Source organism: Chiloscyllium punctatum, chromosome 9, assembly GCF_047496795.1.
Source record: "Chiloscyllium punctatum isolate Juve2018m chromosome 9, sChiPun1.3, whole genome shotgun sequence".
NCBI classification, from domain to species: domain Eukaryota; kingdom Metazoa; phylum Chordata; class Chondrichthyes; order Orectolobiformes; family Hemiscylliidae; genus Chiloscyllium; species Chiloscyllium punctatum.
The window spans coordinates 28,912,303-28,933,135 of record NC_092747.1 but is presented as its reverse complement, the minus strand read 5'-3'; the positions used below and the strand labels follow the sequence as shown (position 1 = coordinate 28,933,135).

The window sequence follows — 20,833 nt, the reverse complement described above, 5'->3', positions numbered from 1 at the left end:
ACAAAATAATGCATGGCTTAGAAAGCGTGGACGCTGGGAAGTTGTTTCCGTTAGGTGGGGAGACTAAAAACAATGGGCACAGCCTTAAAATTAGAGGGGGTTAATTTAGAACGGAATGAGGAGACATTTCTTCAGCCAGAGAGTGGTGGGTCTGTGGAATTCATTGCCACAGAGCGCAGTGGAGGCCAGGACATTGGGTGTCTTCAGGGCAGAGATTGATAAATTCTTGATATCGCAAGGAATTAAGGGATACGGGGAGGGTGCGAGTAAGTGGAATTGAAATGCCTATTAGCCCCGATTAAATGGCAGAATGGAGTCAATGGGCCGATTGGCCTTGCTTCCACTCCTATGTCTTATAGTCTTAAAAAGCTTGTCTTGACTCTTCCACAATGACTCTATTGTTGGGGTCCAGTCATTGCAGGACACACTCTGATTTTAGTGAACGCACCCAAGATGTCATTGGGACTTTTGAATATTAAGTAGGGTGTTACCTGTTTTGAATATTAAGTAGCGTGTTGCCTGCTTTAGTGAGAACTTCATTGATGCTCAAATAAACATTACAATAACCGCGAACATGCCAGGTGTGGCTGGGAGCTGGGTATTTAAGATTTTAATCTTGAGCTGTTGGTTTTCATAATGAATTGTTTTATACTCAAAAATGCATAGCTGACATTCCATAATCCTTTTTTAGGTCTTGGACTGGTTTGTGCAAATTTGCTTAGGGCTGAAACACATCCATGACAGAAAGATCCTGCACAGAGATATCAAAACACAGGTAAATGTTGGAAGGCCAATAAACTAGCACTGAAATAATAATAATTAGATATATTTTGTTGTTTTGGAATGCATCTGCAATATTTGCTGTTGCCATCAACTTTTACATTTCAAACATTTTGTAGTTCTAAATACAGATATTTTAAACCATATAACCAGATACAAGGAGAAAGTGAGGATTGCAGATGCTGGAGATCAGAGTCAAGAGTGTGGTGCTGGTAAAGCACAGCAGGTGCCTCATTCCTGATGAAGGGCTCTTACCTGAAGAGTCGATTCTTCTGCTCCTCAGATGCTGCCTGACCTGCTGTACTTTTCCAGCACCACATTGTCGGATATAACCAGACACTGTCTACTTAAAAGGCTCAAGTATTGAACTGTTGACTGTCGTTCTGAAACATTACCGATATACCATTGGTTTCTGCGAGCATAGCAATATTATCTGAAATTAATAAAAGTCAATATATTAAATTAACATCATGCTATTGTGCATCTGAAGGTTTATAATTCACCTAATGAGAGTTTTCCACATTTTAAAAAATTCAAACTTTGTTATCCTGCACTTGTTCACTTGTCTGTTCTTTGTAAATGGTGTATGGTCCTTTATGCTCATAGATATTGATTTAATATCCTTTTTACTGTACCCTGTTCGCTGTTATTAAAATCCATTTCTGTCATTTGCATCTCTTCTACTTTCTTGATTTTTAAAAATTATTTCTTTTGGCATGTAAATTTACAATCTTGGATTAAGTATTGTGCAAAATATACCTTGCATTCTAAAAAGATTCGCCTTGGCACTAAATTAACTTTCTCAGATGGTCGTAGTTTTGAGACCAACTACACATACAGTCAGAGTTAAGGTCAGAAGATAAGATTGAGTGGACAGATGCGAGGCTTCCTTCACACAAGCTGTGGCTGGTTGTCAGCTGCTCTGTTTATTGGTCTTTCGCACCTTTGTATGTTTCTACACCTTTCAGCATCTGTGTTTATGATGTTTAGATGATTTAATTTACTTTGCTTCCTTCCACATTTCTCTTGCACTTGGTCATTTCCTCATGCTGAGAAATCCTTAATGTCACCAGTAGGTCTGCAAGCATGGTCCTTTTGGTAGAATATTTAACCTTTGTTCAATGTCTGTTTGCTGTACCCTGGCTACACCACTTCATGGAATTCCAGGGAACTGAACTACAGTATAAATTTCCTTTTTTTACCCTAATACATTAATAATTGGCTGTTATATAAAGATATGTTATGCAGTCTCATTAAAGAAATTTTTACCATCCTGCAGTAACTCATTTCAATTTCATATTAAGAATTAAACAGTACTTTTGAACATGGAAAACATTCCTGTATTTCGCTAAGACCAAAAGCTATGGTTGTTATGAGAATTTAAGCTACTGTGTTTAGTGTGGTGAATAAAACAAAATATATTTTTATCCATAGAACATTTTCCTTTGTAATAAAGGAGTAACTGTAAAACTTGGAGACTTTGGAATTGCACGAATGTTGAACAAGTAAGTTTCCATTAACTAAAACCATTAGAGCATGGGCTTTTGAGCAAATTAACTGGTAAGATTGCCATTATGTTATCAGGAATGAAGGACTACATGTTATGTGAAGCATTTGGAAAGGTCAGGAGTACTATTTGAAAAGAAAAGATTAAAACATGACCCAATATGATTTTTCAGAATGATGTGTCAATAATTTAAAAATTACAATTGCGAGCCTTAGGGACAAAATGCCCTTGGTGACACCCAAGCCCCTTACCTCTGTTGCTCCTCCACCTTCCCCATCTCCATCTCTACAACCACCCCCTATCTCAGTGATCTCCACCCCACCTACGCACATTTAAGTCTAGGGAACCATGGCCAAACCTCCTGCAGATCCAGAGAAATATCAGTGGAGGCCACTGCTCTCAGTGGGGCTGCAAGTACTAGTTATCTCAGAGGTGGGATGGCAGTCCTAGTGGGGCTTAATTGATTGGGAGGTCCAACAATATGCAGGGAGGTGCCTGAAAAAATATTCATTTGTGGGATCTAGGTGTTGCTGGCCAGCCAGCATTTATTGCCCATCCCTAGTTGCCCTTGAGAAGGTGGTGGTGAGCTGCCTTCTTGAACTGCTGCAATCCACCTGCTGTAGGTTGACCCACAAAATCAATGGGGAGAGAATTCCAGGATTTTGACCCAGCAACTGAGAAGGAAACGGCAATATATAGAGGAACCTCAATTATCCAGTGTTCATTTGTCTGAATTTAAGATTATCCAAACAAGATTGCAAGGTCCCAATGCTTGACTAAGCTAAGTTATCCGGCATTTGATTATCCAGCATTCAATTAACTGAACGAAATACTCCCCACCTATGTCCTTCGGAAAATCAAGGTTCCTCTGTATTTCCAAGTCATGATAGTGCATGGTTAGGAGGGGAAATTGAAAGTGGTAGTGTTCTCTGGCCTGCACATCTTTAGACTGTTGGAGGAAACCCACGCAGACCTGGGGAGAATGTGCAAACTCCACACAGACAGTTGCTCAAGGCGGGATTTGAACCCAGGTCTCTGGTGCTGTGAGGCAGCAGTGCTAACCACTGTGCCGCCCTGAAGGCCTTACACGCCTGGACTTAGTCTATTGGTGAATTCTTCTCCTCGGTGCTGCTCCTGATCTTTTCAAAACCCCAATTAACGCCATCTTTTGAAAACTTTAGCCACAATACACCTTTCCCCTCCAAAACCCCTGATCATGGTATTATGTCTCCAATCCATGCCCATCTCGATCACAGTTATTTGTTTAAGGATAGAATTTAATGGTCCCTCCATTAAATGGAGGTTTCATTCAGAGGTGGGAGCTGAAGATCCCATTATCTTCCTGACTCCTGCAGTTTAAACTCCAGGTATGATTTGGAGATGCAGGTGTTGGACTGGGGTGTACAAAGTTAAAAATCACACAACACCAGGTTACCTGATGAAGGAGCGTCGCTCCGAAAGCTAGTGTGCTTCCAATTAAACCTGTTGGACTATAACCTGGTGTTGTGTGATTTTCAACTTTGTAAACTCCAGGTAGGTAGCATAGAGGGAATGTTCCCATCCAGAGCCCTTAAGCAGCAGGTGGGATGATGTAGGCTCACTTTGTGGGCAACCATGAGACAAATGGATGGCCTTTGGCCTAGTTTGGTGCTGGCTGGTCCCTCATTCTCAGCACTGTGCATTAGATGAAGCTCCTTCTTCCTCCCAAATGGTAGGTTGAAGTCTGTGAAAGGTTATCCCCACATACCCTTAGGCCTGACTGTTAGTCTCCCTTCATCCTTTATCAATGATCCCCTCTCCCTGGTTCCTGGTGATGTTGCTGGGGAGTGCTGCCAACCTGTAAATAAGGTAAAAACAATGATTGCAGATGCTGGAAACCAGATTCTGGATTAGTGGTGCTGGAAAAGCACAGCAGATCAGGCAGCATCCGAGGAGCAGTAAAATCGACGTTTCGGGCAAAAGCCCTTCATCAGGAATACAGGCAGAGTGCCTGAAGGGTGGAAAGATAAATGAGAAAAGGGTGGGGGTGGGGAGAAAGTAGCATAGAGTACAATAGGTGATCCTGCACCTCCACCCTCAGACCCCACCCCTCCGACCATAACAAGGACAGAACGCCCCTGGTGCTCACCTTCCACCCTACCAACCTTTGCATAAACCAAATCATCCACCGACATTTCCGTCACCTCCAAATGGACCCCACCACCAGGGATATATTTCCCTCCCCACCCCTTTCTGCCTTCCGCAAAGACCATTCCCTCCGTGACTACCTGGTCAGGTCCATGCCCCCCTACAACCCACCCTCCCATCCTGGCACCTTCCCCTGCCACCGCAGGAATGCAAAACCTGCACCCACACCTCCTCCCTCACCTCCATCCAAGGCCCTAAAGGAGCCTTCCACATCCATCAAAGTTTTACTTGCACATCCACCAATATCATTTATTGTATCCGTTGCTCCCGATGTGGTCTCCTCTACATTGGGGAGACTGGGCGCCTGCTAGCAGAGCGCTTTAGGGAACATCTCTGGGACACCCGCACCAATCAACCACACCACCCTGTGGCCTAAGATTTCAATTCCCCCTCCCACTCTGCCAAGGACATGGAGGTCCTGGGCCTCCTTCACCGCCGCTCCCTCACTACCCGACGCCTGGAGAAAGAATGCCTCATCTTCCACCTCGGAACACTTCAACCCCAGGCCATCAATGTGGACTTCAACAGTTTCCTCATTTCCCCTTCCCCCACCTCACCCCAGTTCCAAACATCCAGCTCAGCACTGTCCCCATGACGTGTCCTACCTGCCTATCTTCTTTTCCACCTATCCACTCCACCCTCCTCTCTGACCTATTACCTTCATCCCCTCCCCCACTCACCTATTGTACTCTATGCTACTTTCTCCTCGCCCCCACCCTCCTCTCATTTATTTCTCCACCCTTCAGGCACCCTGAATTCCTGATGAAAGGATTTTGCCCGAAATGTCGATTTTACTGCTCCTCAGATGCTGCCTGAACTGCTGTGCTTTTCCAGCACCACTAATCCAGAGCCTGTAAATAACCATCATCTCTCAGGGACAGAAGTTTTCACTGTTCTTTGAGTTGGATTCCATGAGTGGCCACATATACCTGGATAAGTAGCAGAATCACATCAGCTCTCCAGGATCTGTGGGGTCAAGTTGCCACTGCTTTTCAGGCCAGGGATTATGTTCTCTGCCACAACTATTAAATTATTTCCCAATCTCGCTGATTTTTCTTTATTTCCATAATCAGGTTTCCAGTAAGTTTTGGTGTTGTTTTAGAATGTAAGGACCAGGAGTAGGAGTAAATAATTCAGCCCCACAGGTCCACTATGCCATTTGATGAGATGATGGCTGACGTCATCTCAGTCTCAACTCCACTTTCCTGTCAGCTCCCCATAACCCTTTAACTCATTTCCAATTAAAAACCTGTCTGTCCCCTCATGACTTTTATTCAGCGTCCCAAAGTCTGCTGCATTCTGGAGTAACGAATCTGCGAGGTTCAGGGAAGTAATTCCTCCTTACTGCTATTTTAAATCTGCCACCCTTTAGCCGAAGACTATGACCTCTCATTTTAGACTGCCTCACAAGGGGAAACATCTATTCTGCATCTATTTTGTTAACCTATTTTAGCATCTTAAATACCTCAATTAGACCTCCAATCATCCTTCTAAACTTGAGTGACTATAAGCCTAAACTGCTCAATCTCTCTTCATTATACAATCCTTTAATTAATGGAATTAATCTAGTAAACCTTCTCTGAACTATCTTCAATGCAATTACCTCCTTCCTCAAGTTAGGGACCAAAGCTGTACACAGTACTCTACATACAGTCTCACCAATTCTTTGCACAATTGCAACAACACTTCCCGACTGTTCTAGTTCTTTAGTTTGCAAAGCAGTAGAGTGGTCAACTTGTCAAGAGCTTAATCTTAGCAAATGAAAAAAAGCCCAGTTAGGAATAAGTAAAACGTGTATATTTTCTTTTTAATTTCTCTTACTATTGCAAAGTTTACTTCCAGTGGACGTGGACCAATGAGATCTGAAGTTATTATACGTCCTTCTATTGGGGGGTAACTATTCAGTCAGATGTGTGTCAAATAAATCTGGTCATTATTCAAAAATATTGTGTGTGTTTTAAATCAAATAAAATGCTAACTACTTCAAAATAATGTTTCAGTCTTAAGAGACATACAATACATTAAAATGCAACCAGAGTTCAGAACAGTTTAGAAAATGTCAAGTCATTTAGCTTGCATCTTATAATTATGTTGCTTTTTTTGTTATTTTAGTTTGCTTTTCTCTTCTATTCTTCTAGTACCATGGAGCTAGCACATACATGCATAGGAACACCATACTATTTATCCCCTGAGATATGTGCAAACCAACCATACAATAACAAAACGTAAGTGTAAATTTGCTTTAAACAGCCCATTGCATTTTTTTTAGTGCTTTGTAGCACAACCCGTGTTTTATGTCTAATTTTGGTTGGGTACACATTCACTTAAACCCAGTCACTCAAGACTAAGAAAATGCCTATACAGCATTGTAGGCTTTAGCAGTTATAGGCTTGAGAGAAAAGCAATTCATATTTAGTGCTATCTTACTGCATATGACTGACATTTACATAAATGGTCTTCAGCAAGTAATAATAATCAATGACATTAATTTGGATGGCAGTGTGTGCTGTGGAGAGGATACTAAGAGGCTGCAGGGTGACTTGGACAGGCTGGTGGAATGGGCAGATACATGTCAAATGCAATTTAATGTGGACAAATGTGAGGTTATCCACTTTGGTCTCATAAACAGGAAGGCAGATTATTATCTGCATAGGGGCAGATTAGGAAAAGGTGAGTTGAAACAAGACCTGGATGTTATGGTGGAACAGTCGCTGAAGGTTGGCATGCAGGTGCAGCAGACGATGAGGACAGCTTATGACATGCTGGCCCCTATAGAGAGAGGATTTGAGTATAGGAGTTGCTGCAGCTCCGTTATACAGGACCTTGGCGAGGCCACGCCATGCGTATTGTGTGCAGTTTTGGTCTCCTATTCTGAGGAAGAATATTTTTACTATTGAGTGAGTCCATCAAGGATTCATCAGACTGATTCGCAGGATGGCAGGACCAACTATGAAGAAAGACTGATCGAATGGGCTTGTATTCACTGGAATTTAGAAGAATAAGAGGGGCAGATTGCACAGAAATATTGAAAATCCTGCTGGATGAGACAGGCTGGATGTGGGAAGAATGGTTCTGATGTAGGGAAAGTCCAGAACTAGGGGTCATGGTCTAAGAATAGAGGGTTAAACCATTCAGAACTGAAATGAGGAAGAATCTCTTCACTCAGTGTTGTGAACCTGTAGAATTCTCTACCACAGAAAGCTGTTGGGGCGAGTTCACTAGATATATTCAAGAGGGAGCTGGAAGTGGCCCTTGTGGCTAAAGGGATCAAGAGTATAGAGAGAAAGCGAGAGTGGGGTACTGAGATTGTGTGATCAGCCATATCATTTTGAATGGTGGTGCATGCTCAAAGGGCTGAATGGCCTGTTCCTGCACTATTTTCTGTGTTTCTATGTTTCTACCTGAATTTCTTTGAGTGGAGGCAGCAATCTCCAACTGTGTTGATGCTTCAAAGAGAGCATGGAGACCATTCCATCAAGCAGGAAAATGGGGAGTGGGGTCCACCAGAATGGAGCCTCAGATGATAGCCCTGACAGCCATCCCCAGTTGCCCTTGAAGTGAGTGGCTTGCCTGCCATCAGAGGACAGTTAAGAGTCAACCACATTGCATATGAATCTTTCGTCACATGGAGACCAGACCAGATAAGCATTGCGGGTTTCTTTCCTTAAAGGACATTAGTGAAGCAAATGTTTTTTAATTTCATGGTCACCATTACTGAAACTAGTTTTCAGTTCCAGATTTTCAGTCATTTGAATTTAAATGTCACCATCTGCCACACTGGAGTTTGAACCCATGTGCCCAGAATATTAATTTGTGAGTATTGGTCTGTGACATTACAACTATCCTATTGTCTTCCTTTAATCTAGTCAGAAAATTATTTTTGGTGTTAAAAGGTGCTCTTGTGTTAGATGATTGCAATGTAAAAAAGCATTTCAGTTTGCTGAGTCATTTTGAATACAATATTTTGGCTTGAAACTTGTCACAAAGTGCAACTATAAAGATAATGAGTTATTTAAATCCTCTCCTTCTGTTAAGTGTTTGATTCTTCATATAGAATGATTTTAAGTAGAACTTTCTTAGTTTCGGGCATAATCATCAGAGTATAGGCAGAAGCTGCAGTATTAGTTTGCAAAGATGATACAATGTCTTTTAAATGCTTCTTGCCTTTTTGACTAATGGTAAAGCATATTTAAACAAAATATGTTTTAAAGAGAGACACAATTTCAATTATAAACTGACCAGTGTTTTCACCCAACTTTGTGTTTGCCTGTTTTGAAATGTGTATGTAAGTCAAGCTTTGTGAAAATCTTTGTAATAATTCATAATTATGTTCAACTCTATTAAAAAAGAGGAAAAGGAAAATATTATAGAGGAGAAGAATGAGGTATGAGATATTAGACTAGAAAGGATCGAGGTTAGTTACAAACAGGTGTTACCAATTATAGAAGGAGTGAACGTAGACAAGTCCCCTGGGCCGGATGGGATTTATCTGAGGATTCTCTGGGAAGCTAGGGAGGAGAAACAGAGCCTTTGGCTTTGATATTTGAGTTGTTATTGTCTTCAGGTTTAGTACCAGAGGACTGGAGGATTGCAAATGTTTTGCCCTGTTCAAGAAGGGCAGTAGAGATGACCCAGGTAATTATAGACCAGTGAGCCTTACTTCTGTTGTAGGAAAGGTTTTAGAAAGGATTATAAGAGATAAGATTTATAATCATCTAGCAAGCAACAATTTGATTTCAGATAGTCAACATGGTTTCGTCAAGGGCAGGCTATGTCTCACAAACCTCATTGAGATTTTTGAGAAGGTGACCAAACATGTACATTGGGTAGGGCAGTTGACGTGGTATACATGGACTTCAGTAAAGCCTTTGATAAGGTTCCACATGTTAGGCTGTTGGAGAAAATGCAGAGGCAGGGAATTGAGGGTGATTTAGCAGTTTGGATTAGAAACTGGCTTTCTGAAAGAAGGCAGCGAGTGATGGTTGATGGAAGATATTCAGCCTGGAGTCTGGTTACTAGTGGTGTGCCACAAAGATCTATTTTGGGACCACTGCTGTTTGTCATTTTTATAAATGACTTAGACGCAGGCATAAGTGGATGGATTAGTAAATTTGCAGATGACACTAAAGTCGGTGGAGTAGTGGACAGTGTGGAAGAATGTTACAGGTTGCAGGGGGACTTGGATAAACTGCAGAATTGGGCTGAGAGGTGGCAAATGGAGTTCAGTGCAGCTTTGGTGAGGTGATGCACTTTGGGAAGAATAACAGGATAACAGGAAGGCAGAGTACTGGGTCAATGGAAAGATTCTTGGTAGTATGGATCTGCAGAGGGATCTTGGAGTCCATGTACATAGATCCCTGAAAGTTGCCACCCAGGTGGATAGTGCTGTTAAGAAGGCATATAGTGTGTTAGGTTTCATTCATAGAGAGATTGAGTCCTGGAGCCGCAATATCATGCTGCAACAATACAAAACGCTGGTGCGGCCACACTTGGAATATTGTGTATAGTTCTGGTCGGAGAAAGTGAGGACTGCAGATGCTGGAGATCAGAGCTGAAAAATGTGTTGCTGGAAAAGCGCAGTAGGTCAGGCAGTGTCAAAGGAGCAGGAGAATCGACGTTTCGGGCAGATTCCTGAAGAAGGGCTTATGCCTGAAACGTCGATTCTCCTGCTCCTTTGATGCTGCCTGACCTGCTGCGCTTTTCCAGCAACACATTTTTCAGTACAGTTCTGGGCCCCATATTTCGTGAAGGATGTGGAAGCATTGGAAAAGGTGCAGAGGAGATTTACCAGAATGTTGCCTGGTCTGGAGGGAAGATCTTATGAAGAAAGGCTGAAAGACTTGAATCTGTTCTCATTGGCAAGAAGAAGGCTAAGAGGGGATTTGATAGAGACATACAAGATGATCAGAGGATTAGATAGGGTAGACAGTGAAAGTCTTTTTCCTAAGATGATGACATCAGCGTGTACAAGGGGGCATAACTACAAATTGAGGGATGATTGATTTAAGACAGATGTCAGAGGCAGGTTCTTTGCGCAGAGAGTGGTTAGGGTGTGGAATGCCCTGCCTGCTAATGTAGTCAACTCAGCCACATTAGGGAGATTTAAACAATCCTTAGATAAGCACATGGGTGATTTTGGGATAGTGTAGGGGGACGTGCTAAGAATAGTTCACAGGTCAGCGCAACATCGAGGGCTGAAAGGCCTGTTCTGCGCTGTATTGTTCTATGTTCTATGTACTATAATTTAATCACAACAATTTATGCCTCAATATTATTTTTTGCCTTCATGTACATATAATCATTTTATATTTTTAGTGATATTTGGTCTCTCGGATGTGTCCTGTATGAGTTAGCCACTCTGAATCATCCAGTAAGTATAGTAATTATCAGATGTAACAGCAAGGGTACATATTATAGAGCATTTTAGTGTTCTAGAAAACTAACTTACACCATAAATTCAAGAATAAGGGTGTTAACATCTGTCAATATAAACAATGTATCTGAGACATTGAAGTATTACTTACTTAAGTGAGACTAGGAACTGTTTTAAATAATTAGACTTTACCCAGGTTGTACAAGTTCCATAAAAGGGGATAACTGCTGGAATTTGGGGCAAAGGTATATGGTACATTTGCAAGTTTATATGCACTGGAGTGAACTTCTACATAGGTTCTCTCCTATATCTTTGGAAGAGTTGAAATAGTAAAGCTTGAAAAATGATCAAGTGAATATGATGAGTGAACCCTTGGATATTTACTCCTTATCTCATTGCACTGTACAAAGATGTTCCAGGTTTTGGAGTAAGCCAGGGTGCATTTGTTTGCAGCTTGTGAATCTTATACATTTATTTAATTGTGCTTATTGTATAGGTGGCAAGGTCAATTACATTGAGGGATCATCTCCAACTTTTTCCTTTTTTTAAAAATTCATTCACGGGATGAAGCTTTCAGTAGCTAGGCCAACATGTATTGCCCATCCCTAATTGTCCAGACGGCAGTTAAGAATAAACCAGTTTGCTATGGATCAGGAGTCACATATAGGCTAGACCAGGGAAGGATGGCAATTTCCTTCTCGAAAGGGCTTTGACTTGCAATATAAAGGCTATCCTGCTCTTTTGTATGGTATTGCCAGCATGAGTTCAAATACTTTGCTGCTTAAAACTGATTTGTATCCTACCTAATACAGCCCAATTCTAGAAGCATACATATGGGGCTGCCACAATCTGTGGTAGGATATATGTTTACAATGGATAAGTCTAAACAAGGTATCAACATGGCAGACTACAAGGGTTAATAAATTCCAGGTGTGGCCTCACCAATTCCCTGTAAACCTGCAGCAAGACATCCTTGTTCCTGTACTCAAATTCTCTCCAGATGAAGGCAAACATGAGCTCCCAAGCCTCATTACAGCCTTTGTTTGCCTTCGGCAAAAAAAATGAATTCCCTGGGTGGAGTCATAACCAGCACAAAGGAAGATGGTAGTGCTCATTAGGGCCAATTATGTCAGTCCCAGGATATTGCTGCAGAAGTTCCTTATGATGGAGGTCAAGGTCTTACTATCTATTGCTGACTCATGAATGACCTCATCTCCAATTTAAGGTTAAAGTTAGGGATATTCTCCAATGATTCCATGGTGTTTGATACTGTTCACAACTGCTTAGATGTTGAAGTAATCCATGCCAGCATGCAGTATGACCCAGATAACAGCCCCAACAGGCCTGGGGTGAAAAGTGGAAACACCCATACCAAAAAAGTGCCAGGCAATGACCAACTCCAATAAGAGAGAAATTAATCATTTCCCGAACTGTATAAACATGGCTGAATCACCCACCATCAAACTCCTGGAGGGATAAGGTGGTCACCGTTGACCAGAACCCAAATTGGTCCAGCCAATAAATACACAAATATTAAAAGCAGGTCAGACACTGGATATTCTACATTGAGCACTTATCTTCTGATTCTGGAAAGTTATTCTACCCTCCACAAAGTACAATTCAGGGGCGTGAGGGAGTAATCTCCAAATTGGCTACTCTCCAACTACACTCAAGAAGCTTGACATCATGTCACTTGCTTCAATAGCACTTTGCCGATCACCTCTGCCTCAAATGCACCATGGCAGTAATATATACCATCTGCAAGATACACTGCAGCAACTCAGTGAAGCATATTCCACAGCATCTCCCATGCTTACAACACCTAGTACCTAGCAAGGCAAGAGCATCAGCTGCAGGGGAAGACTGCACACATTTTATACACCACCCTGACTAGGAAATATACCACTGTTCTTTCGTCATTGTTGGATCAAACTCCAGGAATTCGATATGCAACGGAACTATTGGAATAACTGCATGAGGACTACAACAATTCAATTAGGTAGATTACTGCCATATTCTCATGGGCAGTTAGGAATGGGAAAATTATGCTGGCCTTGTTGAAGTCACCCTTAAACCGCTAAAAGCATGAAATAAAACTGCAGAAACCTTGGCTTTAACAGTGCTACCCGCTTTCCTGAAAATGAATAAAAGTAGACTCATTTGGATCACATGGCTCTTGTGGCAAAGAATTTGGATTTGAAATTTATCAGCCCAGTGAACAACAGATTTACTGCAGGGTTTGAATTTGTGAATTGGTAGATGTGTTCTCACTAAAAATAAAATCCTTAGGTTGAATGTTTGAGAGGAGATTGTAGTCCTGCTTTAGAGCAGAAAATGTGAGGTGATCCTGTTCCAACAGGCATTCGAACCGTGATGTGGTATTTTTCTGTTGTGAGCCAATTAACAGGGTCAGTGCAGCTCACTACCAGGAGCTGCCAATTCAGTCACAGGGCTAGCAGCTCAACAACTGTCTCAGTGCCACTGATTAAGGTTATCCAGTTCTGAAGCTGCTTCACCAAGTATAGGACACTTCATGCTGAGGTGCCAGCAAAGAGAAAAGAGTTTTCTGGCCAATAGCATTGGGGCAATTTGGGTGAGCCCCATCCTAAACTGGTGGGCAGCGCAGTTGTTTCCTTGCTTGGGCCTGGGAATGGCCCTGTCTTCCCACCAAGGAAGGCCATTATCCCCTCTGACTTTAACCACCACCCCCCTCCCCCGCTCCCATCCCAGTTGTGATGTGGAACTGTGCTGCTGAGGTTTCTGCCATTGGCAATATGCCTGGGCAACAGGAAGATATCAAATTTCCATCCCACTGCATGTGCCATATTTTCAGTCCTCTGCCATCCCTCCCAGAATGTTTAATAGCTGGCATTGTTTTTTTTTCTGATTAGTTGTGGCTTCTAGGTGTAAGTGAGAATAAAAGTAAATGTGATTTCAGAATCATTGTTACAAAGAAAATAAAATGCCAAAAGCTTGGAATATTGAGGTTAATTATACATTAATCACTTTATTGTGAAAATAATTTCATTGATTTTTTTTCAGTTTGAAGGCAATAATTTGCATCAGTTAGTGGTGAGGATCTGTAGAGGTCGCTATGCCCCAGTAAATTCCAGATACACCTACGACTTGAGGATGTTATTAGCCCAGCTGTTTAAAGTAAACCCCCGTGATCGACCATCCATCAATTCAATTTTAAGGAAGAAGTTCTTGGAAAAGCGTATTAGAAAATACCTCAGCCCTGAGGTACGTTTTGGTATAAATTATTTGCAGCAGATTTGCATTAAGTTTTACCTAATACATGTTAATGAGTAAGAACTTTAATGAAAAATTGGGAGGTCCATAATCAGTGACATAACATACATGATATTTTATTGAAAAATATATTTAACATCTGGCTAAATGTTATTATCTGCATCTTCAGAATAATTAGTTTGAAAACTAGAACTTTTGCAGCAATTGGAAGATTTAATTATTTAAAACCTCCTATGAAAGAAATAATATAGTGATTGAAATCTTGATCCTGATCTTCATGGTTTTTGATATTTTTCTGCCTGTTAAATAAATAATATTGCTTATGTTTGCATATTTCTAAACAAAAATGCAGCTAATAAAGGAAGAATTTAGCCACACAGTCATTCATAGGAAGAAGTTGCCTGCGTCAAGATTTACAGCAGCCAGCTCACAATCAGGTTAGAACAAAGCTGATCTTCATGTTATACGAGGTGGCTGTATGAATTAGCTAATACCCCACTATTGCCCCTTTTAAAGGAAGCGAAAGGTCATTGAGAGTAACTTTGACTTTGTGCATGACCAAATAAGAAAAAAACTTTGTTTGACATCATATGCGCGAGTGTTTCCTTCTCACAAATCTAAGAATTAAGAATCAAAATTTTCACCAGGTACTTTGGTCATCTGGGATTTCTTGTAGATCAACAAAGTATCTTCACTAATTTTTTGAAATTTTGATCTTTACATGCAAGCTCCAACAATACAGAAAGCTAAATATGAGATGAAGCAGCTACCAAGACCGCTAATAAATAAAAAGCCACCACCAGATCATTATGAATGGAAAGCATTAGCAGTGGTCAACAGACCGAATATGAAGGTGCGATATAGTATAAGGAATATTTCTTTTCTGACCACTAGCATTGCTGAGTGTATTAATTGTCAGAAAGTATATTGCTGAAAAGACTTAAGCAATCCAGTGTAGCTTAAGCTTTTTATCCTGTGGTCGTCTGGTCAAATGCAAGAAGGTCAAATTTCACACAATTTAACTACAGGTGATTGGTTGACAAATCAACACTGGCGTTGACATGGAGAAAATGGTGGAACTCTATGTGCTCCCTAAGCACCTAGTAATTCAAACAAGGTGCAAAGCCTGAAAGGATCACATCTTTGCAGAGAATGGGACTCATAGGGATATGCATTGCTTCTAGAGTTGACTTGCGAACCAAATGGCATACTTTTCTGTTGCTATAATTTGAAATTTGGCATTCTTGTATTTGTCCTGATGAGTGCAAGATGAAAATGTCGGTAGCATGTAACTTTCCAGTGATATACAGAACATCAACCAACTGTTTATCAGAAATTACCAGTCTTTCAGACAGAATGTGTAGAACATAGGATGGTGTGGTAGAATTATCTGCAGGAATTTCCAAAGCACATCAACTGCTTAAAATCCATATCTGTTTTTGTGGATTAACACAGAAAAGTCTTTCTCTCCTCCTAAATCTCCAGTAGATATTAACTAATACTGTGTGTCAGTTTTTCTCAGTTGGCTGCTCTCTTGTCTCTTGGTCAAAAAGTTGTGGATTCAAGCCACTACTTGAAGTTTTGACAATATTAATTGAGTTATGTCCAGTGCATTGCTAATGGAGATCTGTGCTCCATTACAATCCAGTGTTGCAACACAGGGTAAACCCCCTCCCCCCCCCGCTAATTTAAACAAGCAACACAAGATTTACCCCATGCTGTAATCTGTGAAAATCCAAGAGGCAAAGAACTATCCCAAAAGTCACTATTTAAAGTAAAAATTAACAACTTTATATCTTAAATTCTAACAGAGAATAACTAACTAACAAATATTTACAACTCATTTATCTAAACCTATATTTTACCTTCCCCTCTACAATAGTGGTCCGATAAAACGCCTGATTAAAATTTACAGAAAGTTTCAAATTTCAAAACCAGCCAGCTGTCAAATCTTCTCTTTGTATCTTTCTCTGTAAATTTGCTCTCCAGGCCTTTCTCAATGTTTTTTTTCTGTGCAAACTCCTTCTCCAGACAGGTACCTCTCAGAGAGTTCTTACCAGCACTCTACATCTGTTGGACTTTTGGGAGGTCTCCCTCAACTGTTCAGTTTTTTTTTCTGGTTTCATACCCCCAAAACATTGGATCGTTTCATTGGTTTTAATATCATCAAAATACCAAATTCAAACTTGATTAGAATTTGGTATCTTGGGGCATAATTTAAATTCTTTGGCCGAATTTGAATTTGATTTTGTCTCACAGCAACCTAGCCAGTACTAGCTATTCTGACCAAACATTACATTGTTACCTTGTTCCGGACTCTCTGTGCCTCTCTAAGTCCTTGCTAACTTTCAATTCTCTTAAACATAAGTACCCCTTACACCTTCATAACACCTGGCAGATGCTAAAACTGGACAAGGCAGAATGAAATCTGTTTGATGGACCCTAACCTTTTTTATTAATAACCACAAGGTCAATAACTGAATATTTTCAAGAAAGTGCCAGTGAATTTGGAGTGTAAACATTTTGTTAAACACAAAAAATGTGCTCCTGCTTCTAAACTGTCTGTCTCTCTCACGTGTGTGCACACACGCATTCACACATACAGACCCTCTGACTCAATTCTAGATTTTTATGAGTCTCTGTATATTCTTGTCACTAGGCAACAGCATAGGTTTACCCTATGTATTTTAATGCACTGAAATTACTAACTCCGACGTCTTCACTTCAATGGATATAAATCCCCATTAAAAATATACATAATTAAACAGCCCTCCAGACCTATGGGCATGAAGTGGATAAGAACAATTTTTAAAAATGAAATCAAAACTATATATCCCTCCTTATTAGCCCACAAAATACAAAATATAACTTAACTTTATAATTGTACATCACCCCAACACTTGCCCATCAGAGTAAAATGATGAGATGTTCTTTCGAGATATTTATATCTTTGTTTACAATCTCCTTTTATCATGATTTATGTTTACTTATATAGATTTTACTGTAGCAATAACAATGTACTTGAATCAAATATACAAGGACTTTGCAAAAAAATCATATGCTACACAAGTCCATTTTGATCATTGCTTTCCTCAAATTTATTCTTGATAAAGCATCTACAATAATAATGTTTGTCTTTTGCTGCTACACGAATCATTTTTAAATTGTACAATTGTAACCTTAATCTCTTGTAAGGTAATCTCAGGTTTTTGCTATGAAACTTTGCTAGGAAAGTTGCAAACATGAAGAAAGAAGCGGAAAGTAAATAGAGTAATTTAGATCTATGTGAATGCATGAAGTATAGTTATTAAGATTACCAAGTGGATTTATGAAGGGTCTGATTCCATGCTGTACATCTCTCTGACTTTATGATGTAGTGGCTATAACAGAGACATGCCTCAAGAAGGACAAGATCGTGTGTTAAATATTTTTCAATACAAGGTGGTCAGATGAGATAAGGAAAAGAAAAAAATGGTAGATAGATGGTGCTTCAGCTAAGGACTGTGTAGTAGTGCTGCAGAAATAGGATGTCTCAGAGAGTCAAAGAACAAAATCGATTTGGCTAGAAATTTGGAACAGAAAGTACAATTATGTTGTTTGATTTATTCGATAAATCAGCAACTAGTGGAATGGTTGTAGAGGAACAAATCAGCCAGGAAGTGCAAAGATTACAGAAGTACAAAGATTATAGATTAGTTATAACTGGAAACGTTAGTACTCAAATATACACTAGGAGAGTGGTAATGTAATGAGCAGCAAGATGCAAGCAGTTCTAAAATGTGTTCAGGAAAATCTTCTGCAGCAATACCTGACCAGTCCAACAACATGAGAGTCACTGCGAGACCTGGTTCTTGGGAATGAGATGGACCAAGTAGATCAAGTGTCAGTGGGAGATCATATAGAGATAGTGATTATTGTATCTGGAAAATGACAAAGATCATTCCAAAGTAAGAATAATTAACTCGGTGAAGCTGACTTCAATGGGACAAAAGCAGATCTGGGTTGAATAACTGAAACCAAAGCTTGGTGGGAAAAAACAGTAGCTAATCAATGGGTTGCATTCAAAAAGGTGGTTCAGACACATTCAAGGTATATTACTTTAAAAGAAAATGTAGAGCAAACAAACCAAGAGCTCCTGAAATGAAAAATGAGATAGAGATTAAGATTATGAAGGAAAATTGTGTCAGGTTGAAAATGTAACTGAGAACCAGAGAGGAATATATAAGATGCAGAAGAGAGATGAGAGAAACAAATAAGAGTAGCAGAGAGGGATTATAAAAAAAAGAGTAGCAACCAACATAAAAAGGAATCCTAAAGCTTTCTACAAGCACATAAACAATAAATGATTGAGAAATGGAACAGTATGGCCAGTGAGGGACCAGAAGGGGGATTTATACATGGAGGTATGAGCCATGTCTGAGGTGTTAAATAAGTACTTTGCATCAGTCACAACTAAGAAAGAATATGATCTCCAGACCATGGTGGCACAGGATGCAACTCAATCCCTAGATAGATTTAACATTGAACAGGAGGAGGTTTTGAGCAAACTGTTGATATAGTACTGGGACTGGATGAAATGCAGTCAAAAACAAAGAAGTTAGAGTGGAGATTACAAATGCACAGATGGTAATCTTTCAATCTTCCCTAGACTCAGCGATGATGCCACAGAACAGGAGAATTGCAACATATAACACCCTTGTTCCAAAGAGTTCATAAGAATAAACTTATCATAAGGATAAAATGATAAACTTCAGTAGTAGGGAAACCACTTGAATCAACTTTTTAGTATAGACTTAATAGTCACGTGGAAATATCTAAGTTAATTAGGAAAAGACAGCATGGATTTAAGGGGAGATCATGCATAACTTACTTACTGAAGTTTTTGAAGAGGTCACAGAGTTGATGAGGTAATGCTGTTGATATGGTGTACATGGGCATCTAAAAGACATTTGATACAATGCCACACAAAAAAGAAAAGTTTCAGCTTAGATATAACTTGGTTTTGGGTTGATTTTGGGATGCTTGCTTTTCCTGATGTACTTTAACAATCTTGATCTATTGGAATATTGGAGGCAGTTTACAAGTTTGCAATGATCTGACATTGTAAAATTTAAGGAGGAAAGTGGAAAATTACAAAAAGGATTTGATAAGTTAGTGGACAGGGCACACAAGCATCAGATGATGTTCCATGTGGAGAATGTGATGAAGGAGCAGCACTTCAAACGCTCCTGATTTTGAATAAACCTGTTGGACTATAACCTAGGGTGTTGTGTGACGTCTGACAATGGAGATCGTGCAGAAGATGTTAATTGAAAATGGCTCCAGAGAGGAGACACTTTAGTTTTGAAGATAGATTGGAGAAATTGAGATAGATTTCCTTGGAGAGGAGGAAGATGAGAAGATATTTCATCAGTGTTTGAAAAATCATGAGCAGGTGTTGGAATTGTTAGGGAGAAACTGTTCCTTCTCATAAAAGGATTGAGAACAAGATGGCAAGATAATTTGCAAAAGAAGCAAATACGATGTGAGAAAACACAGCAGAGAGTTAGGTTCTGGAATGCAATGCCTGGATGTGGATTGGGTGACTGTGTGAACAGAAACAATGGGCAGAGTCTTCCAGCCTGAATGACATGGGCAATGGTGAGTCAGTTGAGAAAGATGGTGAAATTCGAGCAAGGAGATTCTCAACATCGAGAAAAGTAAATCTGGTTCTGCAGTAAGTTTTGAATGGTGAGACAAGAATCTCAGTGGAGAGCAGTGTCAGGCTTGTTTGCGTGATATTAGTATCTCATCTCACCTCATTGAGCTCATTAATAGAAATTAGATGACCACAATTTGTGACATCAAAGTCAGAGTGAGTATCTGGCAGCTCCAGGTAGCTGTTCACTCATCTGGGCTTCTATCTTTGCAAACACTCATCAATATCTCAGGTTATACTCCATGGGCAGCGACTGCCCCCTACTCATTTCCATCCATAGGGGATGGCATTGAACACACACTGGGTTTACCCTCATGGTCCATGTCTGATCTACTTGTCATACAGTCCCCCAATTCAATGCTGCACCTTGGAGCTGACCAGCACCTTTCCCTATCACATTGCTGCGAGAGTCATGTAGCCATCTCATGGATTGGATCAGTGAACATCTCAAGTCTCTTTGCTTGCTCTATCAATGTTCACTCACACTGAACCTACTTGGATACTCATCGCATTTTCACTTTACTGTAACTTCTTGAACTTAAAGGCACACATAACTTCTGTAATGTCTTGCTGTTTTGTGCAGACACAAAAGCCAGGAAACTTGTCACGGCTGTCAGTGAAATAACTCCACAAAGGTCGGTATCCCGTCACCAAGTCACCCTTTATTTACATGTGGAGAGTCCTTGACACTGATCCAGCTCCCTCAGAGCCAGCTCTCAAAGGGAGCAGGATGCCTGACTTTTCTGTTCTTCTCTGTTAGCCATATTAACAGCCCCAATCAGGGAACTCATATTCTTTGAGTCCACCTGGCTGACTTCATTACAATCATTACCGTCAGCAGTGATCAGTTAGGGAGGTGGACATGTTGCTGTATGGCACAGTGCTACATGGTCAGGAGTTCTATGTCACTGCAGTCCACTCACAGCCCTGCAGGTCTAATGCAATCAGTTAGAGGATATGTGGTAGGTCAGTCAGGAGCTGCAACAAGTTCAGGGGTCCTGTCATTTATTAGTTGGGCCTGTCAGTCCAATTTGGT

The 20,833-nt window shown here is 40.4% G+C and overlaps 1 protein-coding gene across 4 annotated transcripts in view; it reads left to right on the top strand.

The window, feature by feature from the left end:
* Positions 1-20,833, top strand: part of LOC140481240 (serine/threonine-protein kinase Nek5-like) — a 95,429-nt gene that overhangs the window by 27,792 nt on the left and 46,804 nt on the right. For all 4 annotated transcript variants that reach the window (XM_072577128.1, XM_072577129.1, XM_072577126.1 and 1 more), the window contains exons 5-11: positions 692-775; positions 2,215-2,285; positions 6,613-6,699; positions 10,790-10,844; positions 13,890-14,090; positions 14,452-14,536; positions 14,828-14,952. In XM_072577128.1, the coding sequence (XP_072433229.1) occupies positions 692-775; positions 2,215-2,285; positions 6,613-6,699; positions 10,790-10,844; positions 13,890-14,090; positions 14,452-14,536; positions 14,828-14,952 (708 nt within the window). The remainder of the gene's footprint in view (positions 1-691; positions 776-2,214; positions 2,286-6,612; positions 6,700-10,789; positions 10,845-13,889; positions 14,091-14,451; positions 14,537-14,827; positions 14,953-20,833) is intronic.